We start from the raw sequence: 23663 nt of genomic DNA on the forward strand, positions 1-23663 counted from the left end.
TAGGGATTGTTGCCATGTGGTAAGGACTAATAGATACAATTGAGATCATGCTAATCAGATAATGATAATTAATCTAAAAAATTCGACAAATCATGGAAAGATCCGTATCCGATAAAACCGTAATTAAGCGTATACGGGTTCGGTTTAAGACGTGCCCCACACGTCTCGTTGCTCGTAGCCAACACATAAGTCAGCTCCACGGGAAAGGTATGGTCCTTTAATTTAATGACTTTTTCTTGGGTTCACCCCCTAGGGTGAACCTTTAGGTTCACCAACCAATAGAAAATTGTTATTTTAAATCTAATATTTTTTAATTAAGGAAACAAAAATAACTTGCCAAATTATATTATGCTTTTAAAATAAATAAAAAGATTAAATAAATAAAAATAACAATAGTTCTCAATAAAGATTATTTTAAAAAATATTTATTTATAAGATTTGGAGTTTAGTGTTTAAGATTTATAGTTTAGAATTTATGCAAATGTTTAGTGTTTTTCCAAGGGTTAGGGTTTACCCAAGGGTTTAGAGTTTACCCAAGGGTTTATGGTTTAGGATTAGAATTTAGGGTTTAGTGTTTTGTTGACAACATGTTTAGTGTTTTTCCAAGGGTTTATGGTTTACCCAAGGGTTTAGGGTTTATGATTAAAGTTTAGGGTTTAGTATTAGAGTTTAGGGTTTAGTGTTTTGTTGACAACATTAATTTTTTTAATTCATTTTTATATACTATTTTTATTTATTTTTAAATTTTATTTTGAAAAAATAATATAATTTGACAAATTATTTGTTTCCTTAATTAAAAGATACTGAATCTAAAATGACAAGTTTCTATTGGTTGGTGAAGGTTCATCCTAGGGGGTGAACCCAAGAATAACTCTAATTTAATTTAGTTTAATTTAATTCGTATATTAGCTAAAATCTCAACTATTTTGGGTTTTACCAACCAGAACAAAAATTGATCAAAGTTTACCACTATTAGTTTTCTTGTTTTGACTTTGAACCGGTCTCTCACTTGTGATGGCTAGATACTTTATTAGGTCAGCCGTGACCAAGAACCAGGTATGTTACAGTAACTTCATCGATACTTCGCTTAGTTTCTTTTGGTCAAATTTAGTTTACGATCTAAGAATTTTATTTCCAAACAAAAAGAAACTTCGATGCCATTTTTTGAATTGGGAGTTTCTTTATATAAAATGATTTTATTGTCATTATGGTTAGCTGTATAAAAATAAACAAAAGACATAAATATAAAAATGTTAAAGAAAATAAAAGGTGTTAACCTCTGATTTGATAGGTTAACGTAATCAATCATCTGATCTGATTTGTCCATCATCTTTTATTTTCAACCTGACACATATTCAGAAGCTAAAATGTTATACAATAAACATAAAATCATTTGTTGATATTATTTCTACTTTGTAAAAATTGCCTTCTATATTTACTATAGTATTTTTGATAAAAAAAGAGAGTAACAGAGTGTGTATAGATGACGCAATAAAGAGATAAACATTATTGACCGACTTCAAACTCATCCGCCACGTGGTTTCCTTATAAAACAGAGTCCAGACAATTCTTTGTCACTTCACTCCATCTTCTCCTCTCTTTCTCTCTAGCGATTATACTCTGAAGTTTCTCAAACTCTCTGATATAAAATCGACCACGAAGACACAAGACAGAAAGATTCCTCTGATTATGTCTCTCGAAGCAATGAATTCTCCGACAACTACGTCCTCGTTTAGAGTCCGGAAAGATAGGATCGAAGCAACAGATGATCTGATGAAGGACGCCGCCTTCATGGAGCCTTGGCTGAAACGCAAACGCTCGAAACGCCAGCGTTCTCCCAGCCCTTCCTCGCCGCCTCGATCTCACGCTAAATCTCAAAGTAGTCAAGATCTTAAGGAGGAAGAGTATCTCGCTCTCTGTCTGCTCATGCTCTCCAAAGACCAGCCGCAGACGCGATTCCAACCGTCACAGCCGCCTCAAGAGACGACGAAGCTTTCGTATAATTGCAGCGTTTGTGGGAAAACGTTTCCTTCCTATCAGGCTTTAGGCGGTCACAAAGCCAGCCACCGCATCAAGCCTCCAACCACCGGTGATTCAAAATCTCCGACCATCGCCGTCACCGGAGAAAAGCATCCGACTTCCACAACCATCGCTCCTTCCGGGAAGATCCACGAGTGTTCTATCTGCCATAAAGTGTTTCCGACTGGTCAAGCTCTAGGCGGTCACAAACGCTGTCACTACGAAGGGAACCTAGGTGGTGGAAGCAAGTCGGTTAGCAACAGTGGAAGCGTATCAAGTACTGTTTCGGAAGAACGAAGCAACCGTGTGATCATAGATCTGAATCTCCCGGCTTTACCGGAGCTCAGCCTTCATCACGACCCAGTCGACGAAGAGATTCTAAGTCCGTTGACCGGTAAAAAACCGCTTTTGTTGACCGGTCATGACCAAGTCATCTACAAAGAAAATTTATCTCTAAGAATATAATAATTAGTCTATTATTATTGTGTAATTAGTTTTGGTTTTTATTAGTTATAATCTTTTTTTCTTATTTATGGGATGTGATATATATTCATCTATGTTTAGACTTTAATGATTGATTCAAATTGATTCTTGGATTTGATTGTCAGATTTTTTTTAATTAGTTGCTAATCCCTAGAATCCACTCTGTAAATTATAGAACTTACGTGTCTGAACTCTGAACCAACAGTATAGACAGTTGGCGAACCAATCATTCCATGTGGATAGATTTGTTGCTTTTTTAGCAACGAACACATACCTTCTTTTTTTTGTTATTTTATGTTATGCACGAATATCTTTTTCAATTTGATTAATCTTTGTGTATTTTGGTTATAATTAAGAAATTTTGGTCCATAAATAACAAATTATTAATTTAATTTGGTCCACAAATAACAAAATGGTATTTCTGTTTCATTTTCTTAATTTAAAAAAAAAACAATTTACCCATAGAATAGAAGTGACAAAATGGTATAAGAAGTTTGTAATCTAAGAGATAAGAACATCGAAAATACTAAAATAACCATCACTTGAGTCCATTCCATTCGTGTTCGTTTTGCATAGAAACTGTGATGTTCTTGACGTGTTGCCAAATATAATTTTATCCAAACACATCTTATAAACCTTTTGTTTTATTTGTTCTTGTTATCTATCTAGAAATGTTATTTAAATATGGATCACTTGGTCACCAAGTCTTGGTGTCTCTGTTGGTTGTACTTAACAAATAAGAATGATAACGTCATTTGTCTTGTTAGTTAAGTACAACAAACACTTGAAACACGTAGTCCAAAATGCACTGATGCGGCACTCAAGGAAAAAGCGAGAAGATATATTAAAAAGAACAACATGAAGTCTACACACAAAATGAAGAAAAGGCACATGTGAGATAAAAAACGGCAACTCTTAAATAAGTAAATAGGAAATTTAGATCTATAATGTCAATCCATATGAAGAAATCAACGGAAAATCAGTGATCAAACATATTAATTCTAACCTTTTCCTTTTTATACTTTTTAAATTCCATTAGAAAAAACAACGGCAAAATATTCATTGTATACAACTAAAACTAACTTTATAGGTAACAAAAAAAATTCACCGCAACAAATTACTCTTATGCTTGACCAAATGCAAACGTAGGCTCGTCGTTTGGAACCCATACTTGGGAAAAAAATTAGCTTACCACTAACGCGACAAGGTAAATAAGTTTGTTTATAAGTTAAAAGATTGTAATATCAATTATCAATGTATTAATACTATATTTTACATGTAGGTCCGGTCGGTTTGTCCTTGTGCACTACAACATTGAGTAGGAGAAGGTTTGTGATCTCATCCCATCTCCCACATCCACGTCTATCATTTTATATATTTGAGTTTCTATATCAAACTTAAATGTGTATGTTATTTTGTCTATGGTTACTATTAAGAATATAATAAACATCTTTTTATAGGTGAACAAAAAAAACATCTTCTTATATTATTTTTATTATATATGAAATTTTATTTAGAACATCAATCTTTCTTATACGGAGGGAGTACTTTAAAAAAATCCAATTTTATAGGTTAACAATAAACATTTATCATGTGGATGTTAAAGTGGCCAAATATGATAAACTGAAAGGATCTAGTTAGAGTATCAAAACTGAATGAAGTACACTGTTTATTGATAATGTAAAATCTGAAGAAAATAGTTTAAGATTGGTTAGTTTATGCCTATTAATTAGTGTTCTGGTTATCTAATCTAGAAAAGAAAACTATATAGCATGCAAACATAATTATTTACATTTGCTACAACTCTTCTCTGATTCAGTTAATAAATATATTCGGAAGTTAGTGCTACAAAATGGATGTTAATGGGATACACCAGCACTCAAATATGAATAAACTTAGATCTGCAGGTTTATGTTACTAGACCTACATGTTCCTTTGTTTGATTAGTTTGGTTTGCACAAAATCTTCTCCAAATGTCTGAAATGTATTTGGTGAGTTCGATATTCAACTAGTTCGGTTTATAAAATCTCTCCCAAATTAAAACCAAAGTTTTTTGTAACTACCAAACTGAACCAAATTCATAAAACTCAAACCGAAAACTAAAAACTAGTTTGGTTTGGTGGGTTTTTTCGAGTCAAATTCCATATCTTTTTTGCCAACATAATATAATCTAAATAAAATAAAAAATGTGGAGATCTAAACCGACTAAACAATCGACATGTATTTTTGCTAAAGGAAAAAAATCCAACATTCACTAGCTGAATTAGTACCTCTTCAAATCCTAAGTCTAATTTCTCATCATTAACAGGTGATTTTGCTCCAAATTCTGAAACTATTATGAGGTAAACACCAACCAAGATTATCATCAGTGAGACAAACAACTCTGAACATGAAGCTTTAGTTGATCGACATTTAGTTATATTCTCCATCGACCATTTCCAGGATTGTGAGCTGTAATCATAATTGGCCACGACTAGAGAAGAAATATCAATTAAGCATACTCAAAATTTTCAAATAGACAACAATTAAAAGGACAAAGCTTGTCTCGAGAGGATGTGGAAACCAAAATCTTAAGATTTGTTAGTTCTAGTTCAGTTTATGTCTTTAAATTCTAGCTTAGGTGTTATTAAAATCCATGGGCTTCAAATGTCATAAATTTATAACCTTTTTAAAATTTAATTTGTAAGAAAATATATGATTTTAAGTCATACCAGTTATATTTATTTTTAATACATCAAAATAGTTGTGACAAAAAAATATATCAAAATAGTTAAAAAGAGAGTTTGCAAGCGGGGGCGGATCTACTTGGCGGAGTGGGGCATGTACCCCATACTAACTTTTTTTTTTGTTTGTAACATAATTTTGTGTTTGTAAATGAATAAATCTAGCATATTTGGTTAAATTAGATTAATAGTGCCACACACTTCACGTCTGACCATGCTTTTTTCCATCTTTTATTTTTGTTTTATTTGTCAAATTTAATACATCTAATTACTCTTTGTTCTCATATTTAAATTTTATCATTTATTATTCTCTTGCTTTATTAAAATTTTATACTTGTCTAATTTGTTCAGCTTTTTTGTGTAAATATCAATATTGAATTTCAAATTTCTTATTTTATACTCCCTTTATTTCTAAACATAAATATTTATATTTGATGAATATTTAAAATATATTAAAATTTAATAATAGACATATTATTTTGTGATTAACTATATTAATTCAATAAAAAAGTTTCTTCAAATTCTACAATGTATCACTATTTTTATCGATATAAACATTTATAAACATGTAAAATATAATTCGTTAAAATGTAGAATATATATCTTAAAAATATATACTTTTAGACATTATCAAATGGAAATATACGTTAATTAAAAAAATATTTATTGTAAACATATTATTATTTTTTTATTTTATAATAATATAATAACTTTTAAAATATTTAAAATAAATTATATTGTGCTCATACAAAGTATTTTTCTATATCCGCTCCTGATTGCAAGCATATGCTAAATGCTAAGGCCTCGATTGGTACAGCTGATGAAGAAGCAGTAGCAGTATGCTGTAGAAGCAGTATGCTGCAGAAGCTGTATGCTCTCATTAAAACTTTTAATAAGATGATTGGTAAAGCAGTAGCAGTATACAATTTTTTTTTTTTTTATAAAAGTTAGTATATTATATATTTATTTTAAAATAATATATATTAAATTATAATATACATATTAAATTAATATATATTAATATATATATATTTGTTATTAAAATAATGAATCTTAATTAATTTAATTAAATTTTAAATATGAAATATTATTATTTAAAAAATAATATAAAGTTTATTTAACATAAAGATTTATTTTTGGATTAAAATATTTTTTTAATATTATTCAATAAATAAAATAAAAAATTTAATTTTTCGATTAACATAATTTTTGAAATTAGTAAATAAAATAATAAATTAATTAAAAATATTATTATTTAAAAATAATGTAAAATTTATTTTGGGATATAGAATAATTTGAATTTATTAAATAAAATAAATAAATTATCATTATATATATATTTATTTATATATTAATATATAATTTATTTTATTTACTAATTTCAAAATTTATTTTTATATCGAAAGTTTTATTTTAAAAATTAAAATTTACAATTAAAATATCTATTTTATAAATAATATTCGCTTTTAAAATATAATATAGTTTATATAATTTAATTTAAATTATAATATATATTAATATATATTTGTTATTAAAATAATGAATCTTAATTAATTTAAATTAAATTTTAAATATGAAATATTATTATTTAAAAAATAATATAAAGTTTATTTAACATAAAGATTTATTTTTGGATATAAAATAATTTTTTAATATTATTCAATAAATAAAATAAAATAAAAAATTTAATTTTCGATTAACATAATTTTTGAAATTAGTAAATAAAATAATAAATTAATTATAAAATATTATTATTTAAAAAATAATGTAAAATTTATTTGGGATATAGAATAATTTGAATTTATTAAATAAAATAAATAAATTATCATTATATATATATATTATTTATATATTAATATATAATTTATTTTATTTACTAATTTCAAAATTTATTTTTATATCGAAAATTTTATTTTAAAAATTAAAATTTACAATTAAAATATCTATTTATAAATAATATTTCGCATTTAAAATATAATATAATTTATATAATTTAATATATTTTAAATGTGAAATACTATTTAAAAAATATATTTGTATTTTAAATTTATTTTAGAAATCCAAATTTCATTTTCTGGATATAAAATAATTTTTAATATTATTAAATCAAATAAATGAACTAATTATATATTTTTTTTTAAATTTACAAATTGTAAATGCAAATGATCTTCCAAAAGCTTCATATGAGAGCATTTGCTAGAGAGCATTTGGAGAGCATTAGCATTTAGTAAATGCTTTTCAAAATGCTTTTGTAACAAATGATGATTGGATAATGTAGAGCATAATCATGTCTAATTTTAACTCCGCAGTTGAGAGTTGTTTTACGCTTATGAAAGTTATTTCCAAGTAGAGAGAGATTTTGACATAACAAAGGTTTTTTAGTTGTGGCTCATGAAATCCATATAGACCGGTTTAATATAATCCAAATAAACAGGTTTGAAATGAATTAAGTTTAATAGGTCTTGATAAAGATAGGCCTCCATGAAAGCTGGATGTTTTATTAAGATGCATTGTAGTGCCTGGGACTTGGTGGTAACGTGTTGCAAAAGGTAAATGAAAATGAAGAAGGCGCTGAGAGTACACGGCGGCGTTCTGAGGTTTTTGCCGGGGAAGAAAGTGAGAGATTCGGGGGTCACACGATGTCACCGTAAATTATATTATTCTACGAGTGCATAGTGTAATCATGCCACTTAAGATTAAAAAGATTTAAGATGGGATTGAACTGTTTAATATTCTTTTATGCTAAAACAACATTTTTAGTTTAACTTTTTTTTTGGTAAAATGTTAAATAATAATTAACTTATTTTGTGTGGATTAAATTGTGAAAAGACAAGATTCTGAGCATATTATTACAAACCAAAGACTTTAATTTGCCACCGATCATTTCAATACTTTACCGGTCTGCCGGAGACTTCTCGTGCTCTCTCTCTCCGGTGATCGCCGATGGCAGTGTTTCCTATCGGCTCTCACTTCGCGCCGCCGCACAAACTGACGAAGAGACATGTCGTCTCGACTTCATCCCGTATCTCTCTCTCGACCCGATTGCCTCAAAGTGTCTCCTTTTTGAAAGTACCTCGAGTTGGAAGCTCGGGGTTGTACAGACACAGTGTCCTCGTCAGAGCCGAGGACAAGATAAATGACTCTTTTTCGCCTTCTCTCAAAGAACAATCGCAACCAATAGATGAGCCAGAGCTTGAGGTACGAGTTTCATCCTCTTTTGATGCAATTTAGCTGTGATTTGAGTGAATTTGCGTTTCATCACCAGTCTATAAAGATAGAAAGTTTATGTCTTTGTTTTCTGTTCCATCAGCAGGAGTTGATAGACTCATGTGACCCTATTTGTTCTGTTGATGAACCTGGTTCAAGCTACTTTGAAGCAAATTATCAGCCGAAGACAGATGTAGTCAAAGCCATAGCTGTTCTTGCAGCAGCTCTTACGGGAACAGCTGCCATTAATCATTCGTGGGTGGCTGCTAATCAGGTTCTTCTTGCCCACGACCTCTTCCTTTTGGTTTCAAACTCAAAAAGGCTTATCTCTGGACAATGTCATGATACAGGATATTGCTATGGCATTGTTGTTTGGAGTAGGATACGCAGGGATCATCTTCGAAGAGTCTTTAGCTTTTAATAAAAGTGGAATAGGACTTGTGATGGCTGTGACTCTTTGGGTTGTGCGAAGCATAGGGGTAAGTAAGAGAGTTAACTTACTAGTTAGTGTTCGTTGTTTGTTGGATATTATTAATTATAAATTCCCTTGTAACAGGCTCCTTCAGCTGAAGTAGTTGTTTCAGAGCTTCAGCATGCAACAGCTGAGGTAAGTGAGATTGTGTTTTTCCTACTCGGCGCAATGACCATTGTGGAGATAGTTGATGCTCACCAAGGATTTAAGCTTGTTACAGACAATATCACCACTCGTAAGCCAAAGACGCTTTTATGGGTGGTAAGTGATTTATCCCCCTAGCTTTAAATTTATCAGCCTCAGTCTCCCCTTCTTAAGGGTTTAAGCTAGTAGTGTTTACTTGACTTATGGTATTGCAGGTCGGCTTTGTGACTTTTTTCCTCAGTTCGATTCTAGACAACCTGACCTCTACCATTGTTATGGTGTCTTTACTGAGGAAGCTGGTTCCTCAATCAGAATACCGCAAGTATGAAAACTCTTTTCTTTATGCTCTGTAGATATGACCTAAAGATTCTGAAGGATCCACATTGGTCCTGTAATACTACTCTGTTTTGTGTTCAGTATTATGATCACATTAACTTTAGTTTTCACGCTGCATAAACAATGGCAGACTTCTAGGAGCTGTTGTGGTGATAGCAGCAAATGCAGGAGGAGCATGGAGTCCAATTGGCGATGTCACTACAACTATGCTATGGATTCATGGTCAGATATCCACCTTACCAACTATGCAGGTTCTCCTTCTCTTCTGAGATAATCACATAATGTCTCCTTTCTTTCTCAAGCATGTTTAGAAATAGGTTACAGGTGTAAAGCCCTGAATTTTCAATTGTAAGCCTAGTTCATGGGTTTAGGTATTGTTTTCTGGAATCTGGATACAGAGCTTGATTCTGTTAGTGGCTGGGAGGTTACAAATTACAACTAGGGTCTAGAATGTATCATTTGCTGGTGTTTCGAGTTTCGGATATTGGAAACTTATGGATCCGTCTGTATATATTCCTGATGGAGGTTTACTTGCTCTCCTTTTAGGGTCTTTTTATACCTTCGGCCATTTCTCTTGGTGTTCCACTAGCCCTCATGTCCTTGTCCAGGTTAAAACCTCAGTCCTTGGCTTCTACTGTCTCATAAATTGTTTTCACCGCAGAGCCTGATTGATGTAAGTTTTGTTTTTTCCTCAGTGAGGTAAATGGAAAGGGAAAGGAGTCATCAGATGTAATGGCTTCTGAAAGGATGGCTCCTAGAGGGCAGCTAGTTTTTGGAGTTGGCCTTGGAGCTTTGGTTTTTGTTCCAGTTTTTAAGTCTCTAACTGGACTACCTCCTTACATGGGTATCTTGTTGGGACTTGGAGTTCTCTGGATCTTGACAGACGCCATTCATTACGGCGAATCCGAAAGACAAAAGCTCAAAGTACCTCAGGCCTTATCACGAATCGACACACAAGGCGCTCTGTTCTTCCTTGGGATTCTATTATCCGTTAGCAGGTACTAACCAAACCAACTGAATCATCTCCAAACTCTAGTGTCCTCGAAATCTTTTGTGATGCTCTTTCCTCTTCTTGTGTCAGCCTTGAGGCAGCTGGGATCCTCCGGGAGATTGCAACCTACCTTGATGCTAATATACACAATGTTGAGCTAATAGCAAGTGCAATAGGTGTTGTGTCAGCAATCATAGACAATGTTCCATTGGTTGCAGCGACTATGGGGATGTATGATATCACATCGTTCCCTCAAGATTCCGAGTTTTGGCAGCTCGTTGCCTTCTGCGCAGGCACTGGTGGTTCAATGCTAATCATCGGTTCTGCTGCTGGTGTAGCCTTCATGGGGATGGAGAAAGTCGATTTCTTTTGGTACTTCCAAAAGGTAATGGCATAATCTCTTCTCTTGTTTGAAGCTCCCTAAACTTCACAACATAGCACTAACCTACTCTTGAGGCTCCATTTCAGGTTAGTGGCTATGCTTTTGCTGGTTATGCTGCCGGCATCGCGGCGTATCTAGCACTTCAAAGTGTTCATTTTTCGATCCCAACAACGGTGGCTCAGATCCCGTTTCTCACTGGTTCGTAAGCTGCATCAGTCTCTATGTTTATCTTCTATACAAAAAAGAAACAGGATAAAGGAAACGTCTCTGTCTGGCTGTGCATAATAACACATCACCAAACCAAACTATGTAAAAATTGTTTCATATACACTCGACTGTAACATTAGTACATAATAAATTTATACCCATTTCGAGTTGTTTATGTGCATCAATGGAAAGTATAAGAGCAAGGACTATAGTTTCAGAAAAACAAACTCTTCAATGGAAGAAATGTCTCCGATCTTCTTCAAAGTTTCTTTGCTAGGTTGTTCATCTACACCAATAGCCATCACCGCTTGCTTCCCCGGAGCTATCCTTCCAACGCTCATGAAACTCACATTCACGTTTTCATCTCCTAAGATGCTACCAACTCTACCAATCATCCCAGGCTGATCAACTTGCCTGCACAGTATCACACTCCCTTCTAAACTCACGTCAACTCCAAACAACCCTACTTTGGTTAGACATGGAACTCCTTGTTTTACTCTGCCTTCTACTTTGATCTCTCCTGACTCAGATAACGCGCTTGCAAATCTTGATTCCACGTTTGCTATCCGGACAGTTATGTATTCTATTGGATCCCCTGGTGAGCCGTCTAGAACCATACGTTCCTCTGAGATTTTGACTCCTCGTTGCTTAGCAACGTAGTCCGAGTTCACCAGGTTTATGAACACGCTGGAAATGGGTTCAATGAGTCCCTTTATGACCATGGCACGGAGAAGTCTCGTGTCTAGATCATCAGGACATCTTGAAGAAGCGTAAGTCACTTTCACTGCGTCCACACCGCTTCCACCGGTTACAAGTTGTACAGCCAATCTCCCAAGCTTTTCAGCTAGCACAACATACGGTTTCAGCTCCCTCAACACCTAAAACAGCTAGAACAATGTCAGAGAACTTAGCAGGACAAGTCAATAACACACTAACCTAGAAGTTACTACCTCTGGTGGAACCATCGGTGCATTGACCGCAGTGGCAGCAAGTTCTCCTCTCAAAGCTCCAACAACAGCTTCAGCGATTTCCACCGCCACCCCTTCCTGAGCCTCCATAGTACTGGCACCAAGATGAGGCGTGGCGGTTACACTCTCATGCAACACCAACTTGTTGTCTTTAACAGGCGGCTCCACGGTGAAAACATCAAGAGCCGCCTGAGCGACGATACCAGAGTCGAGCGCCCTCAAGAGAGCTTCCTCGTCAATAACTCCACCACGAGCAACGTTGACGATACGGACTCCTCTCTTCATCCTCGCAAAGGTCTCGTCATTCAGCATCTTGGACGTAGCAGCGGTGAGGGGAAGATGCAAGGAGATGAAGTCTGCAGTCGAAATAGCTACTTCAAAGCTAACTAGCTCAACACCAATGGCTCGTGCACGATCAGCTGGTGCGTAAGGATCGTGTGTGATGACATGCATCCCGAGCCCTCTGGCTCGCCTAGCAACCTCTGATCCAACTTTACCGAATCCAAGAACTGCTAGAGTCTTCCCCACAAGTGAAACACCAACATATTTGCTTCTCATCCACTTCCCTGCATTAACCATTAAACACATCCATTTTTTAAAAATATAATAAAGTTTTGAGCCGAAACAATGAAACCGCACAAAATAATATTGTTTCGTCTCAACAGTCACTCGAACCGGAGACCTCTGACATAATAGCCCAAAGTCATTTCTAGTTGAGCTAAGAACATGATTAATGGTGATTCTTAGGGATGTGTTCTTAGCAGAATTAAGAACCGGTTCTTAATCTTTTCCTTTGTTAAAATTAAGAACTAAATTCCGCTAAGAACTCAGTTAATCATGGTCTAACTATATCTGGTAAAACAATATTTTATAACCGAGAACTGACCAGCTTTGATAGAAGCATCGGCTTGAGCTACATTTCTAGCCATGGCGGTTAAAAGCGCGATCCCATGCTCAGCAGCAGCAACCGTGTTAGCAGTGGGAGCATTCACAACCAAACACCCGTACTCAGTCGCCGCGGCCAAATCAACGTTATCGATGCCAACGCCAGCGCGTCCAACAACCTTAAGCCTCCCGCGAGACGACTCGAACACGTCTCTCCCGACCTTGGTGCCGCTCCTCACGATCAAGGCATCGCACAGCGAGATCTTCGTGCAGAGCTCCTCGACGCTCAGATCGTAAGAGCAGTCCACGTTGGCGTGCTTCTTCAGCAGGTCTATCCCCGCCTGGCCGAGCTTCTCCGCCACGAGGATCGTCGGTTTTCCTCCTCCGGCAGTGACGAGGATGATACGACGCCGGTTGAATTCTTTACGGTTGATGGGGAAGAGAGAGGGAGTTGTGGACAGCCTCGAGGAGAAGAGGGATGATAGACCAAGAGGTGTCGCCATCAGTGGTGGCGGGAATCTTGGAAGAATGTAAGCAGAGGTGTACGTATCGTCGGCAACAACAAACAGAGTAGAGAGATATGGATTTTGGGTTTTGTGGGGTTTTAATATGTTGTGGTTAGATTGCGCCAGATTCTTTGTCCACTTTGCCCATATCTTCACTGCGTGGTCGACTTTGAAGCACTTCATTACAAATAAAAAATAAAAAAAAATTACAACTTAATAATATTACTTGTCAACGTTCAAGCTAGCATTGTTACTACTAAAATACAGATGACACAAAGAAACATTTGTATTAAATTGTTTTAGAATTAAAGTTTGATAAAATATTAGTAATTTTTTAGGTACTATTGCAAATTATTTTAAAATATAATCTTAAATGATGTATTTTCATCTTTTTCCTCAGTAAAATTAAATTAAGTACATCATTTTGTGAAGAACTATTTTAAATAATTTTTATTTAATATTTTTTTAAAGTTATACGATTTATACAGAAAATTATCATTTCAAAACAGAGAGCATATACATTTTAATTTTTTTTACTATAATATTTAAATCAGCAATTATGATCGAATTGCCACTCAAATTATCTTTCTCGATTCCAAGCAAAACTACCACAAATCATTTCCGTGTAAACAAAAAAGACCAAACGTTTTCAGTAAAAGATACACAAAAACAAAAACTCATGAATCTAGAACAGAGCAGACAAAGAAGAAGTTGGTGAAAAAAAACCTAGTAAGCCAAACAAGAAAGAAATGAACAAAAAATCTGTACTGCGATTCACTTTTTTTTTCTTCTGCAGCTTGATCATCCTCCTGTAGCAAGCAATCCAGTATGAATGACTCTTTCTTGCGTGCTAAAAGCTGCTGTAATTAGTCTGGTGAACAAATCGGCATTTTCTTTCACCTGCAGCTACTGAAAATATATGCAACGTTTCAGTAACACAGCGATCACCTGAACTAGCTTTGGACAAGTCATGACTATAAACGTTTAGTTAATTTTTTTTTCAGATGAAAAGGCTTACTTTACTTACACACTACCCTACTGATACTTCTTTTCTTTGCTCACGGGTATGGGAATCTTCCTTGAGATATTCCGAATGACTTTAGAAGTCGAGTTCAGTTTATCATCAATGTGCTCTTGGTACTTCTCGTACACAACAGGAAGAGAAAGACTGAGAAGAATCACTGCAAGAGAAAAACAGAGATGCATGATTGAAGACCTAGATAGATCCAGAGATTATACATGAGAAAAAAAAAGTCAGACTAAAATAAACGCTCACCAATGTAGACAAGAGTGAGGGAGTTGATTAAGGTCCCAACATAGGATATAGCCCACAAGACGAATGAAACCTATTTCACATAAGAGAATTGATTTAGACTAAAATCCAGATTCAATAGGAAACAAGCAAAAATAGTTTTTTAGCCAAGTTATGTCACTAGACATATAATAACCTGAAGGAGACGAATTGGATTTCTAGCAATGGTGATATCACTTGCAACAGAGAGTACATGATTGATCAAAACCAGGATACCATCAGCAGCCTTGTTTGCAAACCCCTCAGGGATTTCCATATTAGGAACTGGTGGTAGAGGTCTGAAAACAAAATCATCAGGTGATATATACATGAGGTCTCATAGCATAGTTAACGCATGCTCTCTAGTCTCTACCATCAAACCCAAAAAGAAAAAAACCAACAATGCAGCAGAGATGATACCGGTTGAGTAGAGAAGCAGACTTGGCCCATAAGAAGAGGATGGCGACAAGAAGAAGCAGAACATTGGAGACGAAAGACAAGAGATTGTAACCAGCTCTCTCGAACAGAAACCAAAACCCAGTGGAAGAGACTAGCAAAATGATTGCACCACTCTGGTTTCTCCATAGCAGCACATCAGCAACTGCATTTTCACCAAGAAGATCAACACGTAACAATAAAATAAACTTTGTTCAAATGGGCAAAAGAAAAAAAAACAATCGAACAAAAAAACCCTAACACGTAATAAATCGACCAATCCAGGAATACGGCAAGCGATAACATTGAATTAGGCTATGGTTGACATGAGGGGAAGACGATTACGAATGGTGAGGGAAAGAGACTCGCCTGAGCCACCACCAAGAGATTTGTGAACATATGAAGAAGACGCGGAATCTCCCATAGCGCCAATTATCAGCCAGGGTTCTTCCGCATTAATGATTCAACCAATCGATACTCTCTCTTTCTCTGATTCGAAATATCTCAATCGTCTTTCTACCCCCAAAGTATCAAAGCTTTTTCATTTAGCTTCGGCCACAAAAGTTTTTTTTTGTAAATCAGATTTTAACTATCAAATTAAACCCATAAAATTAACTAATTTAGATTTTATTTTTTTTAAAATAAAAGTTTTGAGGGTGGGATTTAAGTTTTAAAAAAATAAATAAATATTAAAAAATGTAAACAAAATTTTTAAAAATAGTTTACACTTTACACTTTTCAATTATTTATTTATTTAACATTCGCACCAAAAAAACATTATTAATTTATTTACTGTAGTTTTGTTTATACTCCAACAAAATGTGCAACCATGTAACGGTGTTTTAATGTTTAGTTAACTTGTTTAGGGCAATTGCATCAGATAACTATAAAAAAAAGTTATATTAGGTATATGGCTATCGTACTGTACATTTTTCATAAATACACCTTTACCCTTGTATATATTTACCCCATCTTTGTTCTATCACCTCGCACGAAAATCCTAGCTAATAATTATGGCCATAAAGAAAGACAACCACCATATTAGCAACGTGCTGTCACCTCCGACCAAGCGATTAAAATTAACGAAGCTGTTGCCGGAGGAATTGTCTCAGAAGCCGGAAGTGGAAGCGAGAAAAGAGAGGAGATTGCGGAGACGTCAGTGGCGGTGTGGCGGTGGCTGTGGATGATGAGTGCGGATCAAATTTGGTAAAAGAGCTTCTAAAAAAATGGATCTGGAAGTGTGATCACTCATGTATTAAAGATTAAGTTATTGGGATTTGTTTATAAACATGGGAAAAGATAAGACAACAAATCTGATTCTTCTAATCTTGATGATGTTCGTTGAACAGATTGTACTGATGTGTTTTTTCATGGCCTTGCTAACATCTTCGATTTTTCTAATTTGTTATTTATTCTTTTGTTTCTCTTATTTGATTTGTTTTGAGTTATGCGTTTACAATGATATTTGTTTTCTATGATGATGATGAGGATGGTGAACTGTTCTGTTTTCTGGGTTTTTCTGATGTTGAATATCTCTACACTACTCGGATATGGCAACGGGTTAAGTGCGTAATTTCGTTTATCCTCCTCTGTCCAACTAGCTAATTAACTTATCTTTTGCATTGTTTCTTAATTAATTTTTGTTTTATGGTTTTCCAGCCAAATTGGCCACTTGTTTAAGGTTATGCCTAATTTTGGTATACTCAAAGGAAGTTTGTGATTTAAAAACAAAGATTAATACAACTTGGATGTTAAGATGGTTTCTATAAAAGTTCATGCTTTTTTGGTCATAATTTGAAAGTTTGAGATTTCAGTGACCATTTTCCCAACAAACAGCCAACTTAAAGTTTTGTGCAACAGCAATAGTACGAAAAAAGCGCCAAAAAAGGCCTCTAGGCATTTTAACATCATAACACGAAACCACTAACGCAATGAATAGGTTCGGTTCCATCATCTGATTGATTGATATAACATTCTCCTGTTTTTATGTACGTGTACACTCACCTGCCTTCTTTTTGTTCATCATTCTTCAGTCGCTTTCATAGTCGTCCTCATCTCCAAACGAGAACACAGATGCTTCAGCCGCCATGACCTTAAACTCACTAATTCTCTGACCTTGACACGTTGATCCCAGACCCAGCAGAGTTCTCTGTAGCTTCAGCCTTGCTAAACGTTCCTGGCACCGGCTGTGATGATCCCTTGTTTCCAGAAATAGACACTTTTTCGGTGGTGGCACGAGCCAGACCAGAGGTGTCATCATCTGTGTTCTGTTTGGATTCTGGGGTTTTGGTCGGGTCAGTTGAGTCTGCTTCGTTATCACAGAACACATCGTCCTTATCAGGGCTCTCTGGTTCTTTACTGGGTGGGTCCTGGAAACGGTGTGACACGCTCTCGACATGGGAAGAATTAGCTGCTGAAGTTTCTTGGAAGCTGTTTCAGAAGTAGAGTTTGCAGGGATTGTATCAGTAAGAACAACTTCCAAAACCATAAATCCAGGTGAAGGTAGCTTCCTCTGTATTTGGAACAAAGGCCAACAACAAACATATATATCATTCTTAAACCGATGACGTAAGACACAAACTCGATGGGCATTAAGTAACAAAAGTCTTCAGGCTGCAAAAGCATCAAAGTTTCCTCACTAAACCATAGTTTCTTTTTTGTAAAAAAAAATCCAAGACACCTCAATTTATTTCAAACTCAATTCCTAAATTTTATCAGATTTAAAAATTTCACTAAATTTGATTAACTTAATTGTAGACACTTCAATTAGTCATTACACAAATAAGGGAAATAAAAAAATATATAAAGTAAGAATAGTATTTATGACAATAAAGATTGTAATGAAAAATATACTTTAAATCAGACTAAAATGCCACCTTATATTATACTTTAAAACTTACATTTAAAGTTGTTTGAATATTATAAAAAGGAATAATAAACAATATTTGTGATCAAAAGCATACAATACATTTATAAATGGCTCTTACACCATAATATCAAGTTCACATAATTTTTAGGTTAATATCTTACTTTTCATATAATTGGAATAAAATGTGAAACATTATTTCTCATAAACAAACGTAGTCATCATTATTCTTTACCAAAATGCTTCTCAAATATACAGGGATTTACCTTGTGTTGCAGTGGTACAATCTGCGGCAGTAAGTAGCAGCGATAGGATCAGCGGGACGTGATTGGGTGACCCGGATAGTGTGCCCGCGATGGCTGTGTTGGAACTGAACCATGTAAAGAAAACCATTCCTGTAGTTGTAGAACCGGTGACAATGGAAGAGGTACATGCCGATGACTCCATGGTGGGGATCTTCATCGACGGAGACAGTCAAGCTGTGTTCGAAAAGATTGGAAAATCGATATTCTCTCTATGATTGGAAAGATCAACCGATCAATATGTGTTTGCTCTCTCTCTTTCTACCCAAAAAAATCAAAGCTTTTTCCTTTACGCTTCGGCCGCAAAAGTTTTTCAGATTTTAATTAGTACTAGTACTGGACCAAACCAAACTGGTTAAATATCTAACCGAACTGGTTAAAAACTTTGATACTAACTAGAACTGAAGCCATTAAGAACCAAAATATTTCACATATCCGGATATACCTGAATCAGATTTATAAACTTAAATATATTAATTATTTTAGATTTAATATCCAAAAATCAAAAATATGTAAGATATTTTAAAATTATCTTCTTTCATTACATAGTATCGAAATCATGTTATTTATGTTGTTCTTATTATTACTTTATCTGTGCTATTTTTACATTGAAATCCAAAATATAGCAACAACTTTTAGTTTGAGTCATCAATTTTGAGATTTTGAGTACTTATCTTTGTTTTGCTATCAATCATCACGATCAAACTTATAAAATAAGAATTTAAATCTTTCACTTATTTATTTATATGCTTGTATAAAATAATTTCTGTGATAACCATGTAGAAACAAACTCATTAAGAAATATCTATACTATTTATTTAAGAAAAGAAAACAATGGAAGAAATAGCAGGCACTTTGATGATAATCAAAACATTTCTTTCATATATAATGGATGCTTTGGAAACTTTAAATTTATACGACTCACTTTGTGCCTAATTATGGTTGTCGTTTGTCAGGTTTTTAGTCTTTTTCAAATGAATATTTCAGTTTTGTCATAACTATATTTTAGCTCAAAGCTTGTGCATTCATTCAACCGTGTAAACAAAAGACCAATAATCGAAGACAACAATTGTGGTTAACATGGTTAAACATGGTTATGATTTTATCAACATTCAACCAAAATATTGTGGTTGATTCGACTGTAGAAAAATAATAATTCAAATTGGAAGAAAATGATGGAGAACTAATATTCTTCTGTTATGTGATCGAATCTTTCTTAGGTTGTATCTTTGTCATTTAAAACAAAACAGTAAAATATGAAATTTTCTTATTTATCATGGTGTACACAAACAAATTGTTGCTTTATATACAAAATGAAGACAGTATGGTCTTTCTTTCTTTTCGAAACGTATTTCTCCTCTAAAATTTACTAACCGTCATGAAGACCAAATCAATATTACATTTATAATCATTTGTAGGTTATCAATGAATGTGATGTGTGACAAATACTCCCACGTGATTGTTTTTAAAGTGTGATGTTATTTGTAAGCTAAAGAAAGTATCGAGTCGAGTAATTTCTACATGTTGCTATTCCAATTGAAATGTATTTTACTTATTTGAGTCAAGTTTTTAAAGGCTTCTAGACTGAGGTTTAGGATTTGATTTCCAGAAAATATAATTTCTTACAAATTATAAGATGCAAGTTTTATCGGAAGTCTAGAGTTTTGGAGTTTCATTGAGGATCTCTCAGTGAATTTCTCAAAAATAAAATAAGAAAAATAATAAAAAAGATATAAGAAATAGTGAGATGGGTCTCTTAAAAAGAGAGTTCCCACAAAACTTTGAATCTTTCTCTTCGTGTCAATTAGATCCTCATGTGCAGATTGTTCTTATGTCTCCTTAGTGTCAGTTGGCCTGAAATTGTTGTTATGGGTTTCTTTGTCTCATGATCTTTCTCAAGAAGCTCCATTCGGTGCATAAGTTTTTTTTGATACACCACAAAAAGTAGATGAATCTCTATTACTTAATGTGGTTTAAAAATTCATTGCTTCATCTTTCAAAAAAAGCTCTACTACACCTTTTTCGCCATAAAATTCACATATCTTTCGAAGGAGAGTTTAATTAACACTAACAAATTCTAGCTTCTCATTTATAAATTTTCAAGCTCTTTTATGTCTAATTCCAATTCCTGGACGAACCATACGGGCCTTAATGCCAAAAGCAAATCACAAACTCATCACTGGAACTTAGAAGAAATCAAGTTTTTCTCAAGAAGGCGTAGAACATTTAAAGCTAGTTATGGCTACTTCTGTGAGAGTTACTTTACCAGTCCATATATTATATATTTGTTCTGCGTTATATAATATTATTTGTTCATCATCTATAGTCTACTCGTTAGAAACCGTAAATTATTTGTCAAAGGTTTCAAGAAAATCTCATCTACCAAAACTAAGAAAAGAAAACAGTATGAAATCAAAGGCTCACACCAAGAAACTAACTAAACAACATTCACATTTGGTTCCGATAATATGAATAATGAACCAATGGTCTATTGGGTAAGGCACTGCCTTTATTATACTAATTTATTTTGTAAAACAGTAAACAAATGAAGATGAAGATAGTGATACAAACCACGTGTAATCAAATATTAAAATGAAAGGGAAATGCTAAGCTATGTATATGTTCTTCATCAAGAAGATAGCTAATCAAAGAATTGCTTTATGTAACCACACAAAAAAGATTATTACTACTCAAAATTTTCGACCAAAGCTTTTATTCACCTTTGATCATCAAAGACAAAGCCAAGTGGGAACCAAGACTAGAAGACTCTTTTAACTCTCTACTGGTTTTGTCGACTTCTGCCCAACCGGTAAATCATCGATCCAGTCTCCATAGATTCGATTAATCTTCTTGGAGTCGCTCCACTTGAGCAAACACTTCTTTCGCCGCCCTTCATCGTTAAGACCAGAAGAGTCTGCTGTCACTTGTGCAATTGGTTTCATTGCAAACGGTTCGTTTGCAGGCACCACCGTTTGTTTACTCACAGACGCTGCTGCTACTGCGTTCATAGCTTCTCCTTCAACTCTTCCAACAGAGTGTTGCAGCAGCTCTGCAATCAGAAACACAAGAATCATCAAAAGGACTATCAAAAGGGATGGTATTAGCAACGATTATAATAACGTACCTGCTTGGCCATGAGCAAAGTGACAGTTATCACCAAAAGGACACTGACCCTTCTCAAACTTCCCACATAGCCTAGTCTTCCAAAACACAGTCTTGACACCACCACCACCACCATTGATCATAGGTGCAGCAGGTACAGGGATGCCTCCTTGTCTATTCACTTCAACTTGATGAGAAGCTGCAACACCATTCTCAACAGACATTGGATCAACAACACTTATAGCCAAACTCTCCCTCAGCTTCCCGTTCTCCTCACGGAACTTAGAAAGATCCTCGTGGATGAAATTGCACCTGTCCCCATAAGGACACTCCTCACCGAAACAAAACTTCCTGCAGAGCTTCATCCTCAAGATAATCTTCTGATCATCTTCCCAGTTACTATCCCCAGCGGAGGAAACCGAAGAAAGTCTCTCCCTTTCCCTCTCCCTTTCCCTATCCTTCTCCCTGTCCTGCACAGGAGGCCCAACAATCTCCTGCCAGTTAGATGGAGGTTGTCTCAAATCCTCCATCCCGTGAGCAAAGTTGCAAAGCTCTCCGTTCCTACAAGCCCCTGACTTGAACTTGACACACATCCTCGTCTTGTAGAAGATGTTGGCAGTCCCTTTGTTCATAGGAGGAGGAGGAGGAGGGTTTGAAGATGGAACCATCCCCCAAGAAGTGTTGTTGTTATCATCAGCAGCAAGTCTTGGCCTTTTTAACTGTGGCATTGTCTGTGATTCAGACAGCTCGTTGTTCGTTGAATCAACCATCTGGGTTTGGTTCCAAACAACATAAGGACGAGAATCTGAGTAACTCGAATCCATTACTGTCAAAACACAACAATCGAATTCTATGATTACAAAACAAAGTCTTCAACTTTCGATTATGAAACTATAAATGCTTGAAGCTGTGATACACAAATAACACGATTTAGTGGATCAGAGGAAGGGAGAGAGCAATACCAGGAGGATCGAACGATGGCGGCGGCGGCAGATTTGAGAGACGAAAGGCGTGTTAGGGTTTTTGAACATCTGATTGGTATATATACCTTTACTTGATTTAGTAATTACTTGGTGGTGGTAATTTTGTAAAAAAAACAAATCTGACATATGTGAAAGGCATTTCTCATCATTATCTAATTACGTTTTTTGTAAGAACAAATCCGATTTTTGAAAAGACATTTTGTCTGACATTATTTCAAGTATATGTATTATGCATATATGTTAAATGATCTTATCAGACCTTATAGTAAATGTATATTTCATACTATTGAATGTCTGTTAAGAATTTTTTATAGATAAATATTTTTTTTTGTTTTGTTTTTATGGTTTGTTTAGCCTTTGCATTTGTGTTTATGGTTGGTCCTGTTTTGTGTTTATGGTTGGTTTAGCATTAACATTTTTTCACTAAAACATTGAGTACATTACCAATAATGATAGAATCTTAAGTTTTTATTTGAAACAGAAATGAGGTTTTATTTGAAACAGAAATGAGGATTCAAAATGCAGCATGAAACATAAATAAAACAGCCACAAAACACATCAAAGCTTAGACGAGAGCATGGCTGCTCGGAACTTTTTAGATTCCTGCTCGTCTAGATTCATCTCTTTGGGATAACAGTCCATTAAAACAACAATTGCCTCGTTAATCTTCTCCTTGAGGGCTTCTGGTGATTCTAAGCACCGAAAGATTTCGGCTTGAGGTAGTTCAAGAAGCATTCCTGTGATTTTTGGTGCAAACAATGGCACGAGTAATTCCACCAAAGGGTAGAGCGACTCACCAATCATCTACAAAAAAAAAAAGATTAGAGTAAGAGAAAAGGATAAGCAAACTGGTTTTTCAAAATTAACCATCACTAGATCTCGACCCGCACAACCGTGCGGGTATTATTTTCATTTTTATATGTAAATATATTTATTTAGATCATTAGTAGTATATATTTTTAATTTTAATCATATATTTAAATATTTACAAAGCTATTTCAAATACAAAAATGTATAGTTTGCATGTTGTAAATAATCAACTGTTTAAACCGTCGTACGTATTTGTTGCTTCTTATTATATATTTAGTTTATTGTATTTTCATTTAGTTATTAAACATATTAATATGTGCATGAAAAAATATTTGACAATTATTTTTTATTTAATTGATGTTAAATTTTTACCTGTTTTTCAAAGTTGACTTTCTTTTTAGCAGTATTTTCTATGTTTATTCATTTTTACACAATATATTATTATATCTACAAAAATGAAAGATATGTTAATTTTTATACATGTAGTATACAGTCTGCTAATGTTAAGCCGCTCTGTCATATTATATTTTTAACATAAATATGTTCTATTT

General features: G+C 34.3%; 5 protein-coding genes across 7 annotated transcripts; 2 read left to right on the forward strand and 3 right to left on the reverse strand.

The window, feature by feature from the left end:
* The first annotated feature begins 1560 nt into the window (after nucleotides 1–1560).
* LOC108861325 (zinc finger protein AZF2) lies at nucleotides 1561–2615 on the forward strand. Its single transcript, XM_018635164.2, has one exon. The coding sequence runs from the start codon at nucleotides 1690–1692 to the stop codon at nucleotides 2482–2484; it is 795 nt and encodes a 264-aa protein (XP_018490666.1). The 5' UTR covers nucleotides 1561–1689; the 3' UTR covers nucleotides 2485–2615.
* A 5440-nt stretch (nucleotides 2616–8055) lies between these two features.
* LOC108857707 (sodium/proton antiporter 1-like) lies at nucleotides 8056–11135 on the forward strand. Of its 2 annotated transcripts, none has more exons than XM_018631717.2 (10): nucleotides 8056–8423; nucleotides 8536–8706; nucleotides 8783–8911; nucleotides 8989–9165; nucleotides 9264–9370; nucleotides 9515–9635; nucleotides 9931–9992; nucleotides 10080–10382; nucleotides 10466–10760; nucleotides 10844–11135. In XM_018631717.2, the coding sequence occupies exons 1-10, from the start codon at nucleotides 8169–8171 to the stop codon at nucleotides 10961–10963; spliced, it is 1740 nt and encodes a 579-aa protein (XP_018487219.1). In that variant the 5' UTR covers nucleotides 8056–8168; the 3' UTR covers nucleotides 10964–11135. The 2 variants fall into 2 exon arrangements, with proteins under 2 accessions (XP_018487219.1, XP_018487220.1); XM_018631718.2 differs by having other exon boundaries at nucleotides 8539–8706.
* LOC108857706 (D-3-phosphoglycerate dehydrogenase 3, chloroplastic) lies at nucleotides 11011–13455 on the reverse strand. The gene is made up of 3 exons (XM_018631716.2): nucleotides 12819–13455; nucleotides 11915–12498; nucleotides 11011–11842 (listed from the first exon to the last, which is right to left on the reverse strand). Exons 1-3 carry the CDS (start codon nucleotides 13318–13320, stop codon nucleotides 11171–11173), a joined length of 1758 nt encoding a protein of 585 aa, XP_018487218.1. The 5' UTR covers nucleotides 13321–13455; the 3' UTR covers nucleotides 11011–11170.
* Nucleotides 13456–13880: 425 nt separating this feature from the next.
* On the reverse strand, nucleotides 13881–15622 carry LOC108860267 (reticulon-like protein B11). 2 transcript variants are annotated; one of them, XM_018634166.2, is made up of 6 exons: nucleotides 15395–15622; nucleotides 15035–15215; nucleotides 14772–14913; nucleotides 14600–14669; nucleotides 14342–14504; nucleotides 13881–14232 (listed from the first exon to the last, which is right to left on the reverse strand). In XM_018634166.2, exons 1-5 carry the CDS (start codon nucleotides 15471–15473, stop codon nucleotides 14359–14361), a joined length of 618 nt encoding a protein of 205 aa, XP_018489668.1. In that variant the 5' UTR covers nucleotides 15474–15622; the 3' UTR covers nucleotides 13881–14232; nucleotides 14342–14358. The 2 variants fall into 2 exon arrangements, with proteins under 2 accessions (XP_018489668.1, XP_018489669.1); XM_018634167.2 differs by having other exon boundaries at nucleotides 15419–15621.
* A 5024-nt stretch (nucleotides 15623–20646) lies between these two features.
* On the reverse strand, nucleotides 20647–22402 carry LOC108859349 (zinc finger CCCH domain-containing protein 39-like). The gene is made up of 3 exons (XM_018633242.2): nucleotides 22282–22402; nucleotides 21342–22145; nucleotides 20647–21266 (listed from the first exon to the last, which is right to left on the reverse strand). Exons 2-3 carry the CDS (start codon nucleotides 22141–22143, stop codon nucleotides 20989–20991), a joined length of 1080 nt encoding a protein of 359 aa, XP_018488744.2. The 5' UTR covers nucleotides 22144–22145; nucleotides 22282–22402; the 3' UTR covers nucleotides 20647–20988.
* Nucleotides 22403–23663: the final 1261 nt, after the last annotated feature.

This window comes from Raphanus sativus, chromosome 5 (assembly GCF_000801105.2).
Source record: "Raphanus sativus cultivar WK10039 chromosome 5, ASM80110v3, whole genome shotgun sequence".
Taxonomy (NCBI): domain Eukaryota; kingdom Viridiplantae; phylum Streptophyta; class Magnoliopsida; order Brassicales; family Brassicaceae; genus Raphanus; species Raphanus sativus.

Coding starts and splice junctions, on each gene's coding strand:
- LOC108861325 (XM_018635164.2), top strand. CDS start 1,690: ATGTCTCTCGAAGCAATGAATTCTCCGACAACTACGTCCTCGTTTAGA.
- LOC108857707 (XM_018631717.2), top strand. CDS start 8,169: ATGGCAGTGTTTCCTATCGGCTCTCACTTCGCGCCGCCGCACAAACTG. Junction 8,424..8,535: donor TAGATGAGCCAGAGCTTGAG/GTACGAGTTTCA, acceptor CTGTTCCATCAG/CAGGAGTTGATAGACTCATG. Junction 9,993..10,079: donor GCCCTCATGTCCTTGTCCAG/GTTAAAACCTCA, acceptor TTTTTTCCTCAG/TGAGGTAAATGGAAAGGGAA.
- LOC108857706 (XM_018631716.2), bottom strand. CDS start 13,320: ATGGCGACACCTCTTGGTCTATCATCCCTCTTCTCCTCGAGGCTGTCC. Junction 12,499..12,818: donor CGATGCTTCTATCAAAGCTG/GTCAGTTCTCGG, acceptor TGGTTAATGCAG/GGAAGTGGATGAGAAGCAAA. Junction 11,843..11,914: donor CACCGATGGTTCCACCAGAG/GTAGTAACTTCT, acceptor TAGCTGTTTTAG/GTGTTGAGGGAGCTGAAACC.
- LOC108860267 (XM_018634166.2), bottom strand. CDS start 15,473: ATGGGAGATTCCGCGTCTTCTTCATATGTTCACAAATCTCTTGGTGGT. Junction 15,216..15,394: donor GTCTCTTTCCCTCACCATTC/GTAATCGTCTTC, acceptor GTGAAAATGCAG/TTGCTGATGTGCTGCTATGG. Junction 14,505..14,599: donor CCTCACTCTTGTCTACATTG/GTGAGCGTTTAT, acceptor TTTCTCTTGCAG/TGATTCTTCTCAGTCTTTCT.
- LOC108859349 (XM_018633242.2), bottom strand. CDS start 22,143: ATGGATTCGAGTTACTCAGATTCTCGTCCTTATGTTGTTTGGAACCAA. Junction 21,267..21,341: donor CTTTGCTCATGGCCAAGCAG/GTACGTTATTAT, acceptor TTCTGATTGCAG/AGCTGCTGCAACACTCTGTT.